This window comes from Corvus moneduloides, chromosome 6 (genome assembly GCF_009650955.1).
Source record: "Corvus moneduloides isolate bCorMon1 chromosome 6, bCorMon1.pri, whole genome shotgun sequence".
NCBI lineage: Eukaryota > Metazoa > Chordata > Aves > Passeriformes > Corvidae > Corvus > Corvus moneduloides.
In genome coordinates, this window is record NC_045481.1 from 23,576,351 (window position 1) to 23,601,138 (window position 24,788).

The 24,788-nt window shown below is 37.3% G+C and overlaps 1 protein-coding gene across 6 annotated transcripts in view; it reads right to left on the reverse strand.

Annotated features, from left to right (window-relative positions):
* Positions 1-2,089: 2,089 nt before the first annotated feature.
* Positions 2,090-24,788, reverse strand: part of YLPM1 (YLP motif containing 1) — a 44,786-nt gene continuing 22,087 nt past the window's right edge. For 3 of the 6 annotated variants that reach the window (XM_032110702.1, XM_032110701.1, XM_032110700.1), the window contains exons 12-21: positions 24,169-24,231; positions 23,759-23,878; positions 23,303-23,479; positions 22,995-23,078; positions 22,680-22,763; positions 21,136-21,222; positions 18,070-18,121; positions 13,132-13,262; positions 11,498-11,677; positions 2,090-11,109 (exon numbers count right to left, since the gene is read on the reverse strand). In XM_032110702.1, coding sequence (XP_031966593.1) covers positions 11,531-11,677; positions 13,132-13,262; positions 18,070-18,121; positions 21,136-21,222; positions 22,680-22,763; positions 22,995-23,078; positions 23,303-23,479; positions 23,759-23,878; positions 24,169-24,231 — 945 coding nt within the window. In that variant the 3' untranslated portion in view covers positions 2,090-11,109; positions 11,498-11,530. Of the gene's footprint in view, positions 11,110-11,497; positions 11,678-13,131; positions 13,263-13,434; positions 14,755-15,235; positions 15,351-18,069; positions 18,122-21,135; positions 21,223-22,679; positions 22,764-22,994; positions 23,079-23,302; positions 23,480-23,758; positions 23,879-24,168; positions 24,232-24,788 lie in introns of those variants that run through there. The other 3 variants (XR_004240588.1, XM_032110704.1, XM_032110705.1) reach the window with 3 other exon arrangements.

Sequence of the window (24,788 nt, forward strand, 5' to 3'; positions counted from 1 at the left end):
AGAAATTGTTGCTGTGTGAACTCTTGAGTAGCTAAGACAAAACTACAGAATTGTCTTTGTCCTGAGATGCTGCAAGGTTGTCTCTATAAAACTGCTTTGGGTATTTCAAGCAAAAAAATAGCAATTTCTTTCCTTTACACCCTCAGCAATGCCAACGACTATCCCATTCCCTGGTAACAAGTACAGTGGTATTGATATACTCCAAACACCACACCACCATCTCTGACCATTTGCCCCCAAATTTATTGGCAATAAAAAGCAAGTTTAGCTCTTGACTGTGTCATGAATCATAGGCCAACATTTATGTGGGAATACTCTGACAATAATGAGTATGAAGACCTCGGTCAGTCAGTAGACTTGCAGTTACCATCACAAGATCTTCCCTCTCTTGATATTACTGTGTGGCCTGTTATGTCAGCCACAGCCAACCATCAACCTCAGGGCCATCCAACTGCTTCTCTTGCAACTACTGGCAGTAGCAGTCCTTTGCAGATCAGCTTCTCATTGCAAACAATGCTGGAACCAGTGTGGGAGGTGTTCCTTGGGAGCACAGCACTGACATCACCTGAAAGCAGTGTGTAGTGCCCCGAAGACCTTTTCAGAAAAGTTTACTGTCCCTTGCATCATCCCTGAGACATAGTCATGATCCAAGGATCTTGCTGCTTCAGCAGTTTGCAAAACTCAGTTCATCATTTCACAAAGCTGCTCCTATAAGCCTTCTGGTGCCAGTTCAATTGTCTTTATTCAGTCTATTATTGAATGGCCATATGTTTGCAAGCATTCAGTGGCTTTTTCCACTGGCAATAAACCACAGAATTAAAAGTCCACATCCAAAACACATCTTTAGCACACTGGAAGCTAAAGTCAAGAAACGATTCTCAGACATAAAAAATAATAATTAAGAAAGTTGGGGGAGAGGGAGGTAGAGAGGATAGAGAAATGCAAGTACTGTAGATGTAACTCAGATACCATGCAGGTGTAAAACAGAAATCTGCAGAAGTAATGGAGTAATGACAAGGTAAATACGGCATTCCAAAAAATCAGGTCCTACATGGGAAAGCTCTACATATGATAGCTCTAAATCGTGGTACAAATAAAGGAGCACAGAGAATTAATAAGGAGGAAGGTTTTATGCAGTTGCCTCTCCAATGTCTGTTTTTCCCAGTAAGACATTTAAACAGAACTATAAGCATTGGGAAAGTGTCCTGCCATGACAACTCAGTTCTGCACTGTTAAGATTGAGCACACAGTTATGTTATCAATACATACAACTGTAACATGGCTTCAGACATTCGGTGTGCCTCAGGACATGAATCCACACCATACACAGTTCCAAATTACAAGAGATTCATCCACTATTCCACACGAAGATGTAGCATTCCCCCAAATGCAGAATGGAAGAGGACTAACTCGACAGGATAAACCCCTAAATAAAAATCAACTTAATTACTCTATGAGGAGTTACAAGGTGATTTCTGAGAAGCATCCCTGAAGACATGCATCTTTGTGCCATTCCTGCTCAGGTAACGGGGCTTATCTGCTCCACATTAACTGTTCAGAGCTTGGCTCAGATGCATCCTGGGGGCAGGATGGAATCCCTGTGTGCATAGGGCTCAAGGGCAACATGTCAGTGACTGCCAGAGATAGGATGCTGCTTCCAAAAGCAAAACTGCTCTTAAAAGAAACCAAATTCTGTGACAATGACATCAGCAAAAAACCACAGCCAAACAAAAAAATACCAGCTGGTAACAGTGTAAGTCAAAAAACTGCGGTGCCTAATTACAAAAGCAGTATTTTACATATTATCCTATTTTAAAAGCAGTATTTTACATACTATGCTATTTTCAGAACCTTCATCTTTTATCACAGGTAGAAAATCAGCAAAAAGAGAGGAATCTGACATTGAATGCTGAATTCAATTCTAATTTTTTCACAATGTATTCCTACCCTTCTACACTTTCCAAAATTCCCTAGAATATTGTCCAGTCTTGATTTTGCGGCTAATTATACTCTTTTTGCCAGGGAAGATGCCAACCATATGCATATTTGTAAAGTATTTCAATAATGTTAATTATTTTAAACTAGTTACTTCCATTATTGCTTGTGTATCAAAGATTGGGAACAGTGAAACTAGTAAAAAAAAAAAGCAACCTCCATATTGCAGAAAGTTAATAATGTTTCTACTACATACAGACTCCATGTGTACATTCAGCTACACTGAACTCTACTTGCCAGGTGTATGCAACTTGACACTGAGAAAAAAGAAATTACAGCAAAGTCTGAAACTTCAAAAATAGCAGCGCAGCAGGCTCTGAAGGCCATGTACAGGTCTTCAATCTCTGCTGCATAGGACTAATCCAGCTGGAGAACTGAATGTAAAGGAAATTAATTTCATCATCACCACACATTTAAGTTTTATGTAATACACATGAGGTGCATTACACATTTGTTCATGACCTGTGCTAGAAAATGCATTAAAAAATGATGCCCAAGTAGGTTAATTATCACAAGACAGAAGTTCTTTGTCTCTCCTGTACCTCAAGGCTAACAGGTAGCTTTCACTGTAGAAAAAGATGCCCCCTCATCTTGATGCACATAGCCAAGGACAAGTTAAGATAAAAGGAAATGCTACAAGAGTCCAGAAAAGGAAAACCAATGAGTACTACAGGAGATAAGCTATACATTTGTGTCTTAGAAAGCCAAGTTTCCTAAACTGAAGGAGCTAATATACCAAGGTTTTAACCTAAAGCATTCATCTAGATAAAGAGACTGATAAGGAGCTGCTGCAAGAAGAGTCTTTGGCAGGCAATGACATTTGAAATCAATCACTCTGTCAATAAAAACACCCAGATGAAAAACTTAAATAAACTACACTCCTCCAAGAATGTAGTCCTCTCATTACTAACCCTGTACCTCATGCAGACTTGTAAGTAGTGTGAAGTTTTGTTTCACTAGGAATGATAAACAACTGTCCATGCACAAGAACACAGCACCCATATTTTCTGTGTACAGAACTTAACACCAAAAACTTCATACGCTAAGAAGAAACATCTGAATGAAGAGAGAAATGTTGCAATATTCCTTGAGAAAGACAACTGGTATGAGATTGTTCAGCAGTAACAGACACTGTTGAGGAACTCATCTCCAGAACTCTGACTGCACTGGCTGCTGTTGCATCAGAGGATGTAGTAAAGAATAGCCTTTGAGAGAGATATTCTCTGAACAACTGTACCTTTTCAAATGGAATTACTTCTACGTAGAATCCAAAAAACTATCAAAGCAGAGTGCAAAATGACATGATACGATCAGCATTTTTGCATAAGCAAAACATAAATCGTGCCAGTTTTAACTTCTAGAAACTCCTTTCCTTCAACACAGCACATTGCTAAGTCTAGCTGAGGAACAAGAGAAGGACGGAAGTCTGCAGGACTCAGACAACCTTCTACAAGCCAGCACTGGATAAAACTGATAAAGAAGGCGATGAAGAAATATTTATCACTGAAGGTCACAGGTCTCAACAGTTCCCCAAAACTGAACCGAAGTCAAACAGTCATTTCTGGTTTTACTGAGGTAAATCTAGCTTTTGAGTTAATTTTTATTTTGCTCCAAGTTTGTCTTCAAGCAGAACATAACACACATGCACTGTTAGCATACTGCTAGCAATGCAGCATACTCACCAATTTAGTGCCTCTTCCAAAAGATTACTAGAAGAATTGCTTAAAAGGTACCTGAATATTCTTCTCAAACTACATCTGAACCATATACACTACAATGAGACCATAACAGACAGGCTTTGAAGTAAAAATGAGGACGTTTATACCCAAGTCAACTTCAGGGCCATCCCTTCAGCCTTAGAGCAGACTTTCTCTGCATATTGGGAGAAGGGAAAGGAGATATAAATGGTTATATTCTTAATAAAGGAACATGTAGATTGTAAACTTCTTGGAAAAAAATATTCACATTCCTCCCTAACTATAAAGTACCTCCTGCAAACTGTGCAGCAATCATATTGTATATTGTGGAAACCCATTTGAACAGTTCACGCTAGAGCTGCAAGTTTGCTTCATTATGACAGATCTCAGTAGTGCCTCTGGATCAAGCTGAAGTTCTGGGACTTCTTAGCCACAGTAAAGTTAGCAGGTTCTTCTACAAGAAGTATCCTTAGTGTTTTGGCTTGGATATTTATCCCTATTTTTCTTCACTCCAAGAAGAAAAAACCCAAAAAACAAAACTCACAAAAGATGCAGTAAGAAAACCTGTAAGGCTTCAGAAGCATTATTTCTTACTACAGTGCATTTAAAGACTTTACACTCCAAAAGCAGCTATTAGCAAATTAAATCCCATTTTCCATTAGAAGTCAGCACTTGTCAAGCTTTTTAGGAGGATATATATGACCATTTAATTTTGATGCCTCTCATTAAAGAAGAAGAAAGAGCTTGTTCCATGTTTACACAGGCTGTAGGTTCAACGGAGCACAAAATCTTGACTGTGGGCTGCAAGTGATACTCCATACAACAGAACAATGATAATCCACTGATTTTTTTTCATAGAAAAGTGGTCACTTTCCTTCATGAAGTAGAAGTTACTGGTTTGTAAGTGTATCAGCCAATATGAAACCACAAAAATCAAATTATTGTGGAATCAATATCATGCTTTTTTTCCCCAATGTAGTCCTAACATGAATTCAATGCTTTAGTGCCATCTGGTTGTCATTACCTGAAAAATCTTGATTTCTGTGTGACTAATTGTAGAGTACAATGAGATCTGCTACCAGACTAGTTGATCTGTCCATGCCTTTAAAGAAAAGAATTTGGCAACTGCAGTTCAATGGAAATGGAAAAACAAACACATCAAAGCATAGCGGTAAAGACTCATCGCTTGCACAAGAGTTTTGAGCATCCACAGATGAATACATTGTAACAATGCAGATGTTTGTCAGCAAGGTTATGTTTTCTGTCCTTCAAAGAGTAATACAGTCTTCTCAAAATAACAGAAGCCACATCTATGCAAAGGCTTGTACCTGGGTCAGCAACAGCAGTCAAACAAAACTTTTATTATTATTTGCATCAGACTTACCAAAACAGAATAATAAAAAAAAAAAAATTTAACTGCTGCTTAAGATATCTTGTCATCCACATACGGTGTATGTCACCACTAAAGTAATTTTCAATACAAATATTTAGGTTTGCTGCAGTTAAAGGCTATTTACACCCTGACTCCAGGAAGACTTGCAGCTCTGCTCCCTTTCTGTGCTAATCCCAGACATTTAATGTCCTACAAGATTTAAACAGAAAAAATGTTAGATTTGAAAGACTTTTTTTTTTGGCAATGTTTCAGTTCACATGTGACCCTTAAAAGGCTTCTTCAAGACAAGCTGCTTTCTCAATCAGCTTGCTCAACTATACTCTTGACCTTCAGGCAAAAAATGGCAGGGATTAATTTAAGATTTTCCTCCATAAATGTATATGCAGCCAGTAGTAGCTAAAGCAGACATCTCGGACAGTGGAGCTGCTAGCACATTCTACCCACACAAGACAGATTCCAGCTCCGATAATTAGAGTAAAACTAACTGAACTCCCGTTTTTTTTTTTGTTTGTTTCTTTTGCTTTATTTGGGTTTGTTTTTGTTGTTGTTGTTTTTTTTTTTTTTTTTTCCCCTCCCCAAGGACCACTGCAGTTTTAATTTCTCTCCAAAGACAGCAACATCACAGGAATTGGTGAAATGATGACAACCTTGCAGTCTTCATGTATTCCTTAGTGTACTAACTGTTCAAACACAGTAACTTCATACAGGAATATACTGGTCACAGCAGACAGTTCAGGTGTCATCCTAATGAAAAGCATTAGGAATTTCTTGTGTAAAGCTGAACATCCATTCATACATGTGTATCTTGACCAGTTATGGAAACAAAAGTTGTCCCTATACACACATACAAGGCAAACAGTATGGAGAAACACTTGACTGGCTGACATTCCAGAGCACAAGTCATAGGGAGAGGCCTCCCCTCCCAAAAAGATTCAATCAGAGTTCTACAAGGCAGAAAAACCTTAGGAAAAAATGAAACCGTGCCATTTCCACCGAGACAGCTTTGGTTTTGCATATTGAAATACTAAATCCTAAAATTCAAAGAGACTAGAGCCTCCTGACTAGAAACCTAACACAGAATAGAAAATATAAGCAACTTCAAAACACTTTTGCCTCTCCATTTGCAGTAACTTGCTGTGCCTTTGTTTGTTAACAGTACTTTGAGCTTACCTGATTTAAGCAAAATCATGAATAAAAGCACATTCTGCTTCCAAACAGTATTAATCAGCTAGAAGGTGATAATTCACCTGAATGGAATATTGTCATTAGTAATTTTCCAATCTACATACATGAGGAAGACTTAAGGCTCCAGGCTGCAGACCTGATACCATGCAAATTTGGAAAAGACATTACAATTGCTGGAACACTACACAGGTAAAAATAAAACAAAAGTTTCACCATGCAGAACTAAGTGATTAATCTTGAGCAGAACCTAGAAGAGTTCCTTGGAGTAAACAGTCCTTTAGTTGGCTGAAGGATTCTGATTCATGCATGTAGAAATAGACGAGTAGAAGAGAAAACAATTTTGATTCAAATTTTATGAGAGAATAAAGATGATTGCCCTAGAGACTCAAACCAGAAATGTGCCATTCATATTTTAAATTCTATGAAACTTCTGTTCTTTCTCATTTCTACTATGATAAGAAAACTAAGTATAACCACAATTTAAGAACTGTTGATGCTGCAAGTGTACAGATCTCAACTGAGATGGCCACCTCTGCTCCTCAAATATTTTCTCATAGTATGCAAGTTGCCCTGCTGCAGTTTGATCCCAAATTATCAGTGGACCACAAGTTCAGAATTTAGAACTCATTTTCCAGAAGTAATCTGTGAAACATTAAATAGTGAAGAGAGACGTAACAGAAAGGAACCATGTATCCGTCATTATTTACCTTCCTGAGGATGCATGCCATGTGAACATTCCACAAGCAAAGAAAACTCAGTACTGCGTCTCCTTTCCAGTCCATGTATGCTGAATTACAATAGTCCTGGGAGTTCCAGGGCTTCAGTTCAGTCAGCTCAGAGTTAGCTAGCTGCATGCTGCCAGAGACAGTAGGAACTTCATAGCAAAAAAAGCACAGCTTGCTTCCAAACCCAGCTCAACCATGTTTCTTCAAATCCTAAGGTCTGTCCAGTATTGCATAGGTTTCCAAAATTTTGTGGCAGCAACATGAATAATAAGATGGCACAACCTGCTAAGGGAAATTGTGTCCTAAGGGCATGAAATTATTCACCACGACAGCCGCATTAAATAAATGAACAAAGTATTTTTTCTTCTGGTAACAATACATTTGTTTAGGTGACAACAAGGCGTCCCACAGGCAGAATTACTTTATTCCTTTGAAAAGGATTCTCCAAGTGTTCCAGTGATGTTGAAATCTCGAATTGGGAAAAACTGATTTTGGCTAGTGAGGTCATATTCTTCTCTCTCACTTAAAAGCACACTACCAACACACTATTCTTCTGCAGGAATCATACTTTCTAATGTGACTTGCAACTTACAATTCCATGATAATTTTTAACTATTCAACTGGATTAGATGTGGGCTTTTTAGGGATAGGTTAATACATCTGTTTCAGTGTAATGTCACAACTCTGCTTTTCCAATTCAATCCTTTCAGAAAAGACTCTACTGAAATCCTGCTTAGTATCTCCATGGTTACCTAAATGATTGCTCAGAGATAAAAAGGCTTCAGAAAAGAGTTAAAACAATGCCTTACAATGAGACAAGAGCAGTTATGTATTTTATGTACCAACAGACAGGCAAGGAAAAACTAACGCACAGGGTTAATAAAGATGACTGAAGCAAAGTTCAAAAAATGCCAAACCCACCTTAATGTCTGAGAAATAAAGCTTGTACCAATACCAATTCTTCCCTTCTAAAGACTGGGAACTAATAATGCAAGGTAAGTTATTTATCTATGTTGATGTAAACATTCAAGGAAACAGAAAACCAAATTTCTAGAACTGATCTAATACTCTCAGCTATTATTTCACTCTTTCTCACCATAGTCAGAATATCACTTAATGAGCAATCCTACAGTAAAACACAAGATGACTGAGATGACAACTGTGCTCTATTCACGTAGCACAGCATGTTGCACATCCCTTGCAAAAACCACATGTACTTCTATCATGAGACAGGTAGCTTCAATATTAAAAAAGCAAATGGACTTGAAAGAAACTGAAGTGTCATAAGAAACTGTAATTCACAGAAAATACTGTTTCAACAGCCAACTTTGCTGAGAAGGTAGCAACACCATTCTGCAGCAGCTGATTTTTTTTCAGAGCTGAATTTTTCCACGTGATGCACTGCACAGAAACAACTCAACTTAGAGTTAGCACAATTGCATGCATGGTCAAAGATGGATCACTACATGAGAGTGCTAAATGCATATCTTTCTACTTAGTCATGAATGAAAGTTGGTATTCTTTCTGCTCTGTGCTGTGAAAGGTTACACTGAATATCAGCAAGCAAATGAGTAAGAACTAAATCAGAATCAAGACAATGTATTCTGTACTGAAGGACTTTCCAGACAAAAGTAAAATCCCTAATCACCAACCTCTGGTTATGAGCCAAGCAAGGGACTAGCTAGCTATTCTCAGTTCTGCCAGCAGCAATGATGAATTTTTCCTTTTTGCTTGATTTCTTCAGTCACTGAAGGTCTACAGTATGTAGAATCTGCTATAGGTTGTAGTTCAGGCATAAGTTATTTTCTTTCAGAGCCACTTGCCATCAAGAAATTGAAGACTGATCTGCTAAGCATTCAACTGAAACAAATGGCAAAGCTTATGGATATATTGATATTTCTGTACTAAAGAAGGGGAAAACTTCTGAACTTCAGGAAAACAACAAAACCCAAGCCCTTCAGCCTTTTCTGGTCAAACAGTCTACAACGGTAAGTCTTCATAACTGAATTTTGCCTTAAACTTCAAGACTGATATATTTTCTGTCTGTTCTCATCAGAGTAAAGAAAAATTTTACGTATATTCTCTGCACATTTTTCTTTAGTTCTACATGCACCACAGAATAAACAGCATGACATAACCAGTTGGTATTATCTGCTAAAATAATTTCAAAATTGGTAAAACCAATGAACAACTTCTGTCACACACTATCCATTTGAATGCTCCAGAAATACTCTTTAGTCTGGAAAGAAAAATGTTAGAAAAGGATCTGGTACAGTTGTATTACCAAAGATACAGACAAAATCACTATCAGTTCCTAAGAGTCAAGAAACAGCATCAACTCGTGCGCCACAAGAATTCCAGTTTTGTTATGGAAAATTGAGTATAGACTGAAACTCATTTTACACATACCTGAGAGTAACTTCTCCAAAGTGAAGGTCACCTGAGTTCCACAGCAATACACAATACTGATTTCTTGTTAACTATTAGTTTCCCTTTGTCACAACAATTCTCTGTCACAACTCAAAGAGTACTTACTTATCAACATTTTCAGGAATATATATGCTATGTAAAGTACACGTACACAGAAAATGTACATTTAATACCTTCTATTTTAAAAATGCTGCAATCAGGGAGCCTAATTTTCTTGTATTAAACATATTCAGGGCATAACGCACATTCAGCTATTCCCCTTGTTTACTAAAGAACTTTTAATCATGCATCACAGACAAGGCTGAGAAGCAGGCAACAAACCAAAACATTAGAATGTTTTCTAACCCATCTATTACAACCATGCTCTCCTTTAACAACCTGAACTACCACCACACCAGAACAAGTTGATTTACCAACCTAGATGCAAAGCACAATGTAATCACTCAACAGAGAAGGAAAATTCAGGATTTCATTTTCTTTCCTCAGAAAGATCAGGAGAAAAAATTCAATTCACCATTAAAACAGCAATTATTTTCAGATTTAAACCTCTTGCCTGGTTACAACACTGTTAATGCAAAGCATTTGCTTTGAAACCTGGGAGGACAAAAGAAAGTTTTCATCAGCAAAACAGATGCTCTGCAGAAGTGATATCCCAGCATCTATGAAGAATCTGTATCACTTTTAATAGTGTGGACTGTTATTCATTTATCTTTTTTTTAGCAAGCTTAACACATTCATCAAAGGAATAGAAGGGCATAACTTCTGGTCTTTGTTACTTCTTTTAATGATGTATCTCTATGAGACAGTAGTCTAATGAATGGAACAAAACACCCTGATAGGGATCACTGTTGACTAAAAGACATAATAAGACCAAAACAAATTTTGTAGGCTGTCCTTCAGAGAAGCCTGTAGTACCTGTTTTCATGTTGAGCATTAAAGACAAGTTTTTCATACACTGCTACCTTGAACATTATAGAGCCACCCAACAGAATTCATACTCACGTAGTAACGAAAATTTGACATAATTGAGAAACTAGGATCCAAAAAATAATGATATTCCTGCTTTCCAGGAACATGAACTCCTAAAGGGCAGGAAGACCTGGGGTCTTAATGGATCTGTCTATGAGAAGAAGAGCAGGTGAAAAATCTAGAAGACAGGACACATTCCAGAACATGAGCACACGACATCTTCCAGGTAAGGATGGTTCTGAGCACTAACATATGAACGCAGACCACATTTAAAATGTCAAACATAAACCATACTATATGGTCCACCGAGAACACTGAGTTTATAGTGAAATTTATTGTTCTGCTTCCTAATACAATAAGCTACAAGGTACATACAGTATAAAACGAGAACATCCACAGAGCAAAGGTGATAAACATTCTGTGATGGTACAGTGGAGGTAACATCTGTCTAATCCTTCCACTTTATCCCACAAAGAGCAGCTAAAACTACTGACCCTCCCCCTCCCTCCCCTTCAAAAATATTAAAACGTAAACTGTCTCTCTCACTTAGGAGCAGTGGGATTCAACGAGTTTTTTGAGGGCACCGGTTATCTGACAGTATCCCAAGAAAATTGCTGAAACTAAAGTAACAAAGAAAAACTGTGAAGGTGGGAGTGACATGACCCATGCAAGATGCTCATGACACCTTGGTTCACTTCTCCTCAGAGCAAATGGCCTGTAAAAAAAGGAAAAGTTTGTTACGTCATGTAAACCAGCAGTTAACATGGTTAGAATTAAGATCTAGCAAGCAAAAATCTGAACTCAACAGGACTAGTAGGCACACAGCTAAACTACTCTTAATGAAACCACAGGCTTCCTTGTAATAAGGTTGGGAGATTTGATAGCTGATAATCCTTCTCCCTTTATTGTCAGATGCTGTACAGAAGGGTGCATGTTGACATAGGCACAGCTCACACGTATTATACAAAGTTCCAAATCAATCCCAAATCAATTCCAAATCAATCCCAGCCCTGTCTGGGAGAACTCTAACAATGGTGTGAACTGCAGCCTGAACTCTCGAAAAACATCAAGGCTATCAACACACAAGAAGACTGAATATTTACCTTAAAGGCACAAAAATCCACTTAACCACTTTTTCATATATACTTGGTGCGGTTGAGGGCTCTCTCAGCAAGATGACCACTTTCATCTGTTATCTTCTCCCAGTCTGTTTGTCCAACAACAAAACCAATGGCCCTTTTCCTGTCTGCATCTTTCTTTTCTTCTAGATCTGCCCATCGCACCTACAGAGAACATCCTATCAGTACAATAATCTTTCAAGAAATCCTGATACAAGTCTAGGCTTTCCACTATAAGTAAGAGTACAAGAATACTAATTTCTACTCATTTTCCTTAGAACAGGTAAGTTTTTTGGGGTTTTTTTTTGGTTTTTTGGGGGGTTTTTTGTTTTTCTGATAGGTAAAGAAGAGTAATTATTTCTAATTGAATATACCAGGTGTTCTATGGAGTAAGAAGAAAGGTATAGATGATAACCTTTTTCCATTTCAGTGCTATAGTTTTGAGAATTGAAGTGTAACTACTACAATTATTTCTCTGTTCAAAGCAATGCTTTCTGCAGGAAGAATTATCCAAGACTCATTTACTGTCTTAATTTTCTGTGAAATCTGTCTTTCAATTGCACAACAGAAACATATAGAAGATGACTATGAAACTACAGAAAGACAGTGTTAAAGAGCAAGTCAGCAAGGAATAAATGAATGAAGGACAGTTTTCTTCTCTATCTTGTGTAGTACATTTCTATTTAAATCTTTCCACTATTTCTTTACACTAAACTTTTTCATACATATGTTATTTACCCATCTTTACATCTCCATATCTACACTGCACCTCTTCATGGTAATGCAGATCCCTTGCATTTATCCTGTTCAAACATACACAGTGACACCCACAAAATGAGACACCGATGGGAGGGAGAGCAACAGGGAGGAAGGAGTGAGAGAGGCAACGAGGAAAGGCTGCAGTCCAGAAACTCAGCTGAAACACACCATTGCTGGACAAGAAAAAAGAGTAAGTGAAGGAGCTCTTCTTTACATACTGATTAGTCTCATTCAGGCCAGTGTGTTACTGGGGAACGTAGCCTTATCAATTTTCTGCCAGCACCTCCCTATCCACAGTCTACCTGGACTACTCCTGACATTCCTACTGATAAGAAATGTAAGCTTTCTTCCACCATCATCTCCTTTGCCAATGTCTTAAGTATCTCCATTTCTCTCAGGGACGCTGTCCAGTACTACCAGTTTTCTATTTGACATTACAGAGCAAAACAATACCCGAACACCGAAAGTTAATTCAAATTACTTCTAGTGGCAAAAGCTGTTCTTTTTATTTTGGAGAAAAAAAAGTATTACCTCTATTACCTCTCTTTCATCTCCCTCTATGATTTTCCTCTTTTTTCACAATAGAATTTAAACATGTAGCATTTTGTATTCAGACCATGTCATGCCTAGTTAATCTGTATAATCTACAATTCCTAGCTTCGTTATAATTAATGTGTTTACCTCTGGAAGACCCTACTTGCAAGAATACTCTCTTACAGAATCTAATGGAACAGCAAAATGAAAAGTGAGTCACTGGAATTCCCATATTCATAGACATTGAATGACTTGATATAAACTCTCTTTCACAGAGACCATTAAAGGGCTATATACAGACAGTAAGTCATTTGAAAATTTATTACCCTTTTCTTTCCAGGTTCAGAAGCACGTGTATCATAGTCATCTGGAAGCTGCAGATAATCTTCCATTCTGCTGGCAATTGCTTCCCAGTCACGTTTTCTTTTAGTGCCAGTCCGCAAACCATCCAGCTTGTCTGAGAACAAACACAGAGCCTCAGCGTTAAGGGAGATTATTTTTTCTATTATTCACACAAACAAGACGAGAGTGGAAAACTTTTCAAAAGAACGAGCAGCAGAATTTGTACATCCAGCTTGTCTTGACAGGTGGAATGATGAGAGTTGAAATAAACTAGAGAAGACTCAACACAGTTTTCAAGTTTTATTGATCTTTCACGTCAACTGTGTGGCAATAACAGTGTTGTTATCTATACGAGGGAGAAAAAAGTTTGCTCCTCTGTATCTATATGGAGTCTGTCCTTACAAGTACAATATAGCCAACAATAGCTAGGAACCACAGATCCATCTTTCTATATTTGAACACAATACTAAAGCTGTAGCATTTTTCCCAAATTTGGGGATCAATACTGTGTCAAACATGGCATACATGCAGTATCAGGGAACAAGTGGCAATTATATAATTTAATGCATCAAAGACAAGTCTCGAGATACTGTTTCTGCTAAACAAAAAGCTCCTTGGAAAGCCTGATCCTCCCCTTTCTTTTTCTCTCCCCATAAGGCAAACCACTTAAAAAGTCTTCCAGGACTGGGAGGAAAACATCTCAGAATCTTTTCTTTCATGGTGTAAGAGGTCAGTCATAAATATTTGAGCAGTACATTTGTCCAACAGTCCTCATTTTCTTCTTTTTCTTATTGAACCGATACAACATGAGGAGAAACAATTCCGTTCCTAGGTTCTAAAATTTTGTTCCTCTTTAGACACTTATTCTCAGTAAAGAAAACAACACCTTCTTGAAATTATGTGGCAAACTGTCTTTGGAAAGGAGATGAAACACTCATTGTAAGATTATGAACAACAAAGCATGAAAAGGAAACCAGCTTTACAAGTCAAGGGAAATTCTGTTACTTCTGTCAACATAAGCTACCAATTTATAAGCCAACAATTCAAGTATGTGTAGAAAGAACACTAAGCTTGGCAATTACATTCATTAAACCATTACCGGTGATGTAAGAAATATTGTTTCAGAGGTCACTGTTGTAATTAAATTCACCCACAAAAGGCCTCAGAAATAGACCACATACAAGGCAGCATTATTTTCTGGATAGCAGAAGATGATGTTCAAAGGTATGTACTTAAAGAAGCTCAGTTCAGAGATGAGTTTTTTTACTTAATATGGGAGAGAGAAGAGTAACAATGGAGATAATGTGAGGCAATGGTACTGTAGACATGCTAGTATAATTTAAATGCCATAAACTAATAAAATTATTTGTCCCTCATACAGCTGAAAACCTTTTAAAGACTCCACCTTTGCCCCATTTCCCTGGAACAGATACAGAACTTCTTCTAATAAAACATTATAATCTCCCTGCTTCTTAAAATAGCCAACATTTAAGAAAAGTGTTCAGAATATTTGTATCTATTACATGATTTAGTTAAGGTTCTTCTTTTGCTCTAAGTTAAATCTGCCAAATTTGATGCTCAATCTCCACAGAAAGACGCCACTCCCTCTAGAAGACAAAATTGATTTATATAATATTCCTCTGTTACTCCAGCACATAACGTACTTGCATTGTTTCTCAGTATTATGTTCAGTCAATGTAGGTAATTTGTAGTGTTAAGTGTTTCCAGAAAAAAATAACATTGAAAAGGAGATCAACAAACTCATTGAGGAGCATTTAGGAACATGAAGAAGTGAAAATTGAGGAGCTCTCTGTTGGCAAATACCTGTAGACAGACATATTCCTGTTGGAAGACAACATGCTATGATGCAAGTTCACCTCATTACCAATGTGAAAGTAAGTTCAGTCTCCCGCTCCCTGCTGCACACCAAACAACTGAAAACATCGCCAAGAAATGTGTAATGCTCAAACAGCAGCAGAGGAGCTCAGAAGCTGTTCTGAATATGCAGTTCCCCTCTGTCCCTTTTGTTACTGCTACACAGAATTTATTTTAAAATGTTATCTCCTTCCATGTTTGAAGTTTGTTTTTCCAGAGGGGTCTGCTTCCATCCATACTATTGTGGTTCAAGGTACATGTGTCATGCAGTAGACACTACACAAATGTCAAAAACCTGCCACGAAGGATTATTTCAGAATATTCTTTTCTGAAAATGAGACAAGGTGTCATTTTATAACACTGGTGCTTGTGATTATTTATGGCTGATTATTTAGTGTTAAACTATTGAACATCATTTTATCATTTCAAGTTTTAAAAACAACAAAGCAGCATCATTTTTGAAAATCCACAAAACTTAAGAACTCACCTTTAGAATTTTAAAAGTAACATCTGAAAGTAACTAATTTAATTAGCTCCTTCAAAACCTAAATAAATCAGTTCAGTTTTGCCCTTTTTATAAAAAAGCCACAAAGTTTTATGTAGAATGCCGTTTGTATTCTAGAGCAGATTTTACAATGGTATCAAAGTTCCAGCTACACCAAACCTCATTTCTCCATTCCTGAAAGTTTGTAGAACTTGCCACTAAGCCGCACCTTGAAACAGAGCATTGCACTAAACACTATAGTCAAATTTTAAAAGTGAGAGTCCATTACTTTAAATTTCAGTATAAGAACCCATGTGCACTAAGCACTGAGAAGACCCATGGGTAGACTCGCAGAATAAAATTGTGGCTGTGCACAGCATGTAAGGAAATGATAAACCACACATATACTCAAGAAGAATGTAAGAGTAAAGTAAATCTGTGCTAAAGCGAGAGCTCTGGGGCATATGTTTGGCAATTGTCACAAGTCAGTGTTTGCAGCTAAAGAACTTAAACTTTCGAGACATTTTCTGAGGTTTATTACAATCAGCAAGATCTTACTGTGCTTTCCTGTAACATCATCTACTTGGAAAGAAAACAAAAAAGCAAAACAGGACTCCGAACATCGTTTTTGGAGTCTGCACTTACGTCATTCTGCAAATGTGTGCCCTCTGGGACTAACACAATAAACCTAATGGGCAGGCCAACTCCCAGGAAATAACTCAATTTTGGAGTAACAAATGCATCCCACCGTTTACATGCCTTTCCAGAAATAATTATAATTGGTCATCTACAATGAAGTCTTATTGTGAACTAAATATAGTAATTCTTACTCACAGACTGCAAGTGCTTCTAATGTACACCTTGAGCTAAAAGTCGTCTGCCCTGGCCAAGCAATTTTCCAAAGAAACTGCATTCATTACATAGGAATGCCTGGCTTTTTTAAAAGCTAAGTTCTGTCAGAATTTACTTTTAATCTATAGTCCTACATATATATAAAACTGAATCTAGAGGGTAGTTATAAAAGTAGAATTGTGAATACAGATTTAACAGGAAGCCCTTCTCAGCACTTGTATCTGTGTCTCACAGCAAGCTAACATCTGGTTTGTTAATGAAGTTGACTGTTAAAGGATTATTGCAAGTAACTTCAGCATAAAAGTGACTGCTGCTTGCTCCCCATTTTACATTTAAGTGGAGACCATATAAAAATCCCGTGGTTTACATTATGGAGTTTTCATTACGGAAGGAAATGCAATACAGTTCTTAATATAAACTTAAGAAAAAATCTTACATTATTAAAGAAATCATTGCTTGTAACAAAAATGCAGAGCAATCCTGACTGAATTGTCTAACTGCCTAGCTGTTTGGTATGCCAAAATTATTGAGTACAAGGTGCCTCTGCTTGTACTGCAGGTGCCTCATCATCAGTATAATCCACAACTATTTATATGACTTAAAAGAGAGCACAGCAGCAGAAGAGATGGTGTAGCTAAGCCCTTAACATCACAAGATGAAAGGCTGCTTTATGTAATCCAGACCTTCTAATGCTATTTCTATGGTGCAGTTGTGATTTTGGTTATTGGAAAGTAATGATGCATAGGGCTGTACCACACATGCAGAAGCAAACCTCAAAATATTAAGACATGCTGTGTCCCATTCGGGTATTTGTGGCTTCTCACGGACATGATACAAAAATAGCAGTTCTGAGCAGACTGTCTAGATAAAATCTTCATTTAGAACCTTTACTGTTCAGTAAAAAAAACCATAACAAAACTGATCATAATGACCAGAAACCCCTTTCCATGAATAATCCTTTCACCATAGGCAAAGTGCATGCATTTCTGCCTGAAAGTTGCTTTCGACTTTGACAGAATCCTAATGTCAGCACTAATCAGAACAAAAAAGTGCAGTAAAAACCATGCCCTTGTGCCCCTGGAAAGTCCAGTTTGCATACTACTAAGAAGAATTCTATTGCTCTCCTGGAACTGCGAAGGATAATGAACTTTTAACTTTTCAATGCCTAAGATGTTGAAAAGATCCACTGACACCTAATCATTCAGAACCAACTTCAAAGCATGCCAGTACTTTGTCCTCACAAATGTCAATTTTGGAAAGTGAGGAACATCTTCAATACAGTTCAGCTATGAGACATGTCTCCAAGAATGTAAGAAGTTACTGATGACACTTAGGAAAAAAGGTATGCAATATGAAAAAGAGTACAGCGCAATGTAAGTTGACTCTTTGCTTATATAAAAACAATAAACATGGGAAAGATGAAGAATATAAATACTGCTTTTTTAAAATTTTAGGGCAAAGTACTTTCCTTGAACAGATGGAACAACAATTAATGAGTATATAAAACAGTGATGATTAGAAAGTAGTAAAGTCTCTTGTCTCTGGCAGAAGATAAATTCCTTTTCTGTACAGACACTTTTGCAGTTTCAGACATGTATGAAATCAACACATTTATTTGTCTTTGTAAGGAGGCACAGTTAAAACAAAAATTCAGGTCTTGCAAACATCATTAGATACCAACTATAAGAAACAGGAAAAAATAAATACCCACCTAGCTTTGCCTCAGAAGTGTCCATCTCCCATTTGCTTTTCGGAATGTAACCCTAAATCATACACAGAAAGAAGCTCGGAGGATTAGAGAGAGACACACATGCATATCACTTTTGAACTGGAAACAGCATTACAATGGGAGTTTAAGGTATTTCTTTTTGTAAGGCACAATTCTCATTATCAGGTGAAGGAGACCAATTACTCGGTATTTCAGAACTTCTGCATCCACTTCCCATTCAGTGATTTTAGCAGCCCTTGCAAATCATTACAAGAGTGCTGCCCCCTGCAAACACAGAACTCCAGAATGAGTCTAACAGATAGCAAAGGCACTGTGTGCACAGTTACTGTATTGCATTATCCTAGGTGGCAAAGTTACTGCAACACAACGTTCAGGCATAAAGAATACCCAAAGCTTTACAAACACAAATGAAAAAGTTACGGTAAGCTTTTATGAACACATTCCCAGATTCACTACACACAGGCTTCACTTACTCCTTTCGAAGGGACATGCTAAATTCATGTATGAGTGGTTAATCCACAATTAAACAACTTTTTTTGTTTAAATGAGAGTATCTGCTAAGTCACTAGGATTTAAGTATTATTTTTCATTTTAAACTAGTACTCTTAGCTCAACGATTCTTTTAAAACAATTTTTCCCTACAAATAATGTCACCATGTGTAATGATCTTTAGCCAGTTTATTCTTTGTAAGTGAGCATAATGATAATAAATTTGGCAAAAAGGTTATTTATTCTAGTTAGCTTCCTGTTATCTTTTCTTTTTATATTCTTTGACAAGTAAATTGTTACTAAGCAACTCTCATTTCAGCTGTTCAGATTTGGTATAAAAGTACTTATGTTCCTCTGCAAACACATAAAAAAGCTCAAGGTAGTGACTAGAAGCCCTGTGAGAATTCCATTATTTTTAGAATGTTTTTAATAGAGAGGGAAAAGAACTACTCTAGAAGATTTCAAGAAGAAAATAAACAATCCACGAACCAGTTTTATTACACTAACTTCTTTCCTGATTTATTTATAGGTCGCTTCCACTGTGGTAAAAATATACATGTATTTGTTAATACTACGTGTTACGAAATTAGTGTATTCCAGTAAATTCCAGAGAGCCACACTGCATTTGGTTATGTTCAGCACTGCTCTTACAAAGTCCTTGAATGACCTTTTTGCTATCAAGCATATATCAGTGACTTGAGGTTATCAGATCTCTGGATTTTCTCGTTTTTAATCAAATCTGTAATTAATGCAAACCAAGACAGTTTGTGCTGAAATATTTCCTTGTAACAAATAAATAAATGTCATGTATATACATATATTTATACTTTTAAACCAAGTTGCTCCTTAAAGTTTGCTCAGAAAGTTTACACCACAGCTAAAAGCCTGCATTAAACAAAGTGATGTGTGATACACTGGTGAGAACACTAAGTTAAATGTATCAATAATTCATACCATCAAGCACAGAAAAGCAGGAATTGTCTGAATGCTACAAACAATCCTATGGGAGTTGATAATAGCAAGAACAGTGACTTTGATGGTGTGAAATGGCCTATTGTGTGCTGAATCTATACAATACCCCGGTCCTCAAATAGGATAAGCAAAGATTCAGACTTTATCCTTTGGTACAAGACAGTTGGATTTTTCAAGGGTATCTGCCAGATGGCAGGAGCTTCAGACCTCCCTTTTCCCACAGGATTAAATGCAGCAAAATGAATTGCAGAACCCTTACCAAATGCTCTCAAAAAGGCAAGACATACCAAAGACAGTGTCCTGTTTCACTTTCTGTCAGACATAATTCTCTGAGATTAGCCATCTGACTGAATTCCAGAGATTACATACAGCAGATAATGCTTTGCTCTTTTTCATATCTTGTGAATCTGAACAGAACACATTCTTATATGCAGATTACTTTTAGTTATTTAATAATTTGCATAGTTTTCACCACCAAGCTTTCTCTTTGTCTCAAAGAAAAGGCCTATTGTTATATGTGCTGTACATTAGGACACTCCCCCGAACCCATAAACACATACATACACACAAATTTATGCACAGATGTCTCAAAAGCTAAAGACAACTTTCTCTTTTGGCTATAACTCATGGAAATGGGACTAGCAGCCATATTCTTGTAACCATGGATGTCTTTGAAATGTTCTAACCACACTTCATGCAGTCTCATACTCTGCACCAAAGAATAATTTAGTAAAAAGAATAAATGAGTCATGTTGAAAAAAACAGACGTTTATTAGAATCCACTTTTCCTAAGCTTTTTTTAGATTCTATATTTCAACTGCTTCCTGACCTGTCACTCCTGAGGAAGAGTAAATTTCCATCAAGGAAAAGCACTTTGCTCAACTCAGACATTTTTGGTTACTTCCTGTTTATTGAACTTTAACTGCTTGGTTGTGGGAACCAAGATTAGAGACATTCAACTCATCAAGCACGGACCAGTTGCAGCTCCAACACATACCAAGAAGTTACAGCAGGAAGCCTTTTGTAGCCTTTAAAATACATACCTAAAAAAGCCAGCCCTCAGGGCAATTCTATAACCTTCATTTATCCAAGAGACCTAATGCCTCACCTTGGAAATACCACCTGACAAACAAAGTCAGTCAACCGTGGCAGAAAAAGCAGTCTTCATAACTGTTGTCATACACTGTGACAGTTGAGGAGAGTTCTTTAGACACGTGAAAGGAAATAAGCTAAATTAATCTTTGCCCATTGTTCCCATCTCTCCACTTAGTGTAATTCTTAGATTATCTGGAAGACAGCACCTATTACGTACTGCAATTTAAAATGTCTCTAAGAGGCATGTTACCATGCTCCACTGACAATATTGTTTGTGGCACATACTCACATATTCTTAGAAATAAATTAGGAAGAAATAATATGATTTATCATTAAAGTTCTCCTAGAAATGTTTAAGTAAGAAACTACTAGAAACATGTGTATTAAGATCGCACTGCTAAGAACAGCAGTGGGTTGGCACTTGTAAGACTGAGATTCTCCCTCAGACACATTAATGAACAATTTGTTAGAGATGGCTGATGTGTCTCCTACCAGTTCACTTTCTTCCTCCTCTGCTGTGTCCTTCTTGACTTCTTCTTTCTGGTCTTCAATATTTGCGTCAAAATCCTCCATCTCCACCTGTTCCAAAGCACGTGCACAGACTTAGAAGGCATTGCCTGGCTTTTATTATTTTCTTTTTAACAAAGTAAGTAGAGATGTCCAAATTCAAATAGAAGAGAAAAGAAAGGATTCATCTCTGAAAGCATGATGATGCAATATATATGAATACTGTGTCCATTCTGGCTTTCCTCAGAAGCAGGTTCCCTTCTAGAAACAGAGTGACAAAGAATAATCTTCGCAAAGATTTTCTGGGGAAAAGCAAAAATTTTTCATTCCCTTCCTTCACATGCATTCCTTGTGTTACCAGTATCTGTAACAGCAAGATACTACTCCTGCTACCCACAAACTTGCAATCTCAGAAAAAGTTCTTAAACTTGCCATTTACATATAACTGGAATGTCTCTCTCTGCATAGAACATCTCTACTGAGCCTTTATCTTTTATATATTTTAGAATCACAGTAAAGAATAATAGTAACCGCAGAGATCAGCATAATAAAATACATGAACGCTTGAAGCCATATATCATCTAATGCCATACTTTCTGGGCTCCACAGCCCTAATGGGGACTCATGCATATACTGTGGAATACATAAAACTCCCCAAGTATGTACATTTTTTTACATAATTTGCAAAACCTTGTAAACTCCAACCTGCTATTCTCTGAGCCTACTTTAGAGTGGAGCCTTTTGCTGTCCTCTTGAAGACTACTATTTTCCAGTGCAAAAAATCTGGAGATTTAATAATAGCCTACTAACATCATGACAAACCACAAAGACCCTCTGTCTACTTAAGCAGTCCACCAGTTTCTATGGCCATCTCAAGAGCTGTTCTGACAGCAACAAGCAGCTATGTCTCATTCACAAAGACCATACAGTTAACACACTAATTTATTCCCAGAGCTCCTGACACAACTGCCAACGAAGAATGCAACAGTAAGTAAGCTGACACACCAAAGATGCATGTCACGGCAAACTGCAAATGAAGTAAAAAGGCAATTGTAACCTTCTGCTACATGTTACTTATTACTTCATTCTCGGCTACATGTCTGTATTTCTCAAAACAAGAACTGAGTTCCAATTTATTTCCTTATCTTACTTTCTTCAACTACTTTTTCAAAATATGATCTAAATAATCCAGTAACCTAGATGAAACTCAGCACTTCTTCCAAGAGTGCAAAGATTCTCTTTAATCTCTTTAATTGGTATTCAACAGTTGCTAAGAGCAAAATGACTTCAACTCTTGCTCAAAGATGCCTAAGTCTGAGCTTCAAAACGGTGATAAAAGGTAACAATGTACCTTCATGTTTGTGGTAATTCATAAGAATAATGGAATACACTTTCCTGACACAGTGATTCTAGCTTTCTACAGTGCCAACTATAACTGCCTTGATGTGATGATATCTTTGTCTGCTTCGTATTTTCAATATCATCATATTGACCTAATTTGTAGTTTTAACAAGCACAGAGATTCTCACCTCTTCGATAGCAGCATCCTGCAACAGAGAACGAATGTCCAAGCGCATCATGTGGCGTGGTGCTGCCTCCCAGTGATCAGACATCTAACAAAACACACACAAAAATGAAGCACCTCTAAAAGTCTAACAGATCCATTGGGGAATATTTGGTTTCTGATTGCTAACAAGATGTATCTGTACTTCGGTAATTTTAATGAATTCCATGAAATAACTACCAGTACTTCTTACAGGAAAAGCATAAGCATTATGTAGTCTATAGTTTTTAAACAACAGCAGGACCAAAAGCACAGTATGACTCCAGATTTATATAGTTACCCTGCTGATATCCTTCAGCTTGCGTCCATGAATATTCCTCTTGGAACACGTCTGGTTATCTGCACTCATTTCAGCTAAGTAGACCTAGAAAGAAAAAAGACAATATTAAATACTATAAATTAATTTTTAGAGCTCTTTTTCTACCTTGTGATACTCTGCAGTTTTAAGTTGTTTACTTTACAAAAGGTAAACTTGTAACTGTACACCACAGCATTTTTCCTGAATGTGGGAGACACCTTCTACTCAAAAGTTTAGAAACATCAGCATATGGCTGTTAGCAAGTTCAAATGCTATTTAGGCTCCATTACCTCAAACCCCTTTGTTTTTGCAGCACTCCAAAACTGTTCAAAGTGTCGCACTCTATCATTGATAGCATCAAGGATAATGAAGGGAAAGAAGCCGTCATCCAAGGTCTTTTTGAAAGTTTTGAACATGCTGGTACGATAAGTCTCTTCCATATCAGCCTCATATTCGTACTCCATCACCTTTACCAAGGACAAAAGCATTAAGAAAGAGGACATCTGTAAAATGGCTAATATTCAACATCTGAATGTTACGACCACAAAGTACACTCGTGTGAGAAAAACACCTTTCAGGTCGGTTTTTAAGAATTTGCTCATACCACCCTAAGTTATATTGGCTTGTTTTGAAAAACAGCCCAGAGACCTCTGCACCCTTCCCAACCCACAGACTGGAATTCTGATTGCCCCTGTTTTTCCAGTGTCTTGTTTCTTTGTCAAGAAAAGCAACAGAATTAAGACTACCTTCTTTTTAACTTTTTTCCCTGTATCTGGGTCTCTCTCCTCTTTCTCCACTTCAGTGATAAAGTAGTCATCCAGGCTGAGCACTCTTGGTGCAGGTCCTCCACATTCTACTTCCTTATCCTGGGAAGAAAGCAAAAAGAAAGCATGTATCTTTGCTGTAAAAATTCCATTCTGCTACACAGGATCTTCAAAATACTTTTGGCCAACATCAGTTCCCTGCTCAATACTCAGAACAAGAAGAGAGTAGTATCCCTCCTGCTTGCTAATAGTGGTGGAGATTCACACACCACATGAAGACATGGAACATGAAGTAACAACAGACTTGAATTCCAGGCAAACAGAAAGCAAACAGCAGAGGAAGCACATGTAAAAGGCAAGCAGCACTACAGAGTGAGTGCCTGTTTACATACCCTGATGAGTTTTGCTACATGTGTCTTTCCGCTGCCAGGTAACCCTCTCATGATGATCACAATCTGAAACAAAGATCATGTAAGAACATACGATATTGTACTACATTTAACAGAATCTCTTTTGCAAAGATTTTCTTCTAGAGAATTATGTGCTGTGAGCTCCCACTTTTGCACATCATCAAGCACTCACTGCCTGTTTCAGAAACCAGGAAAACGGTAGTAGTTCCACAGAATTCAGAATTTTTGATGTTAATCATCTCAGCAGTTTAGGACGCATGTTATAGATCTGGTTCAGTTTCACTTACTTCATGCATTCAACTGAAGGAAACTTATCTAAATATTCCATAGCCTAAATTGTGTTCTTTCTTATATAATATAGTACATTTCCCCTGATACATCAAAAACCCAAGTGAAGACCTCAGAAGAGACCAAAATACTGTAATATTACACACTAATTTGCTTTGAGCATTCCCAGGAAGTCTACCTCTCCTGTGGACTCCTAATAGCTATGCTACAACACTCTTAGGCATTTGCAAAGGAACCAAGCTAATTTCCAGAGCTTTCTCAAACGTACACTTGTTCACAACATACTACATCCACCAGCATTTCATCTGAATACA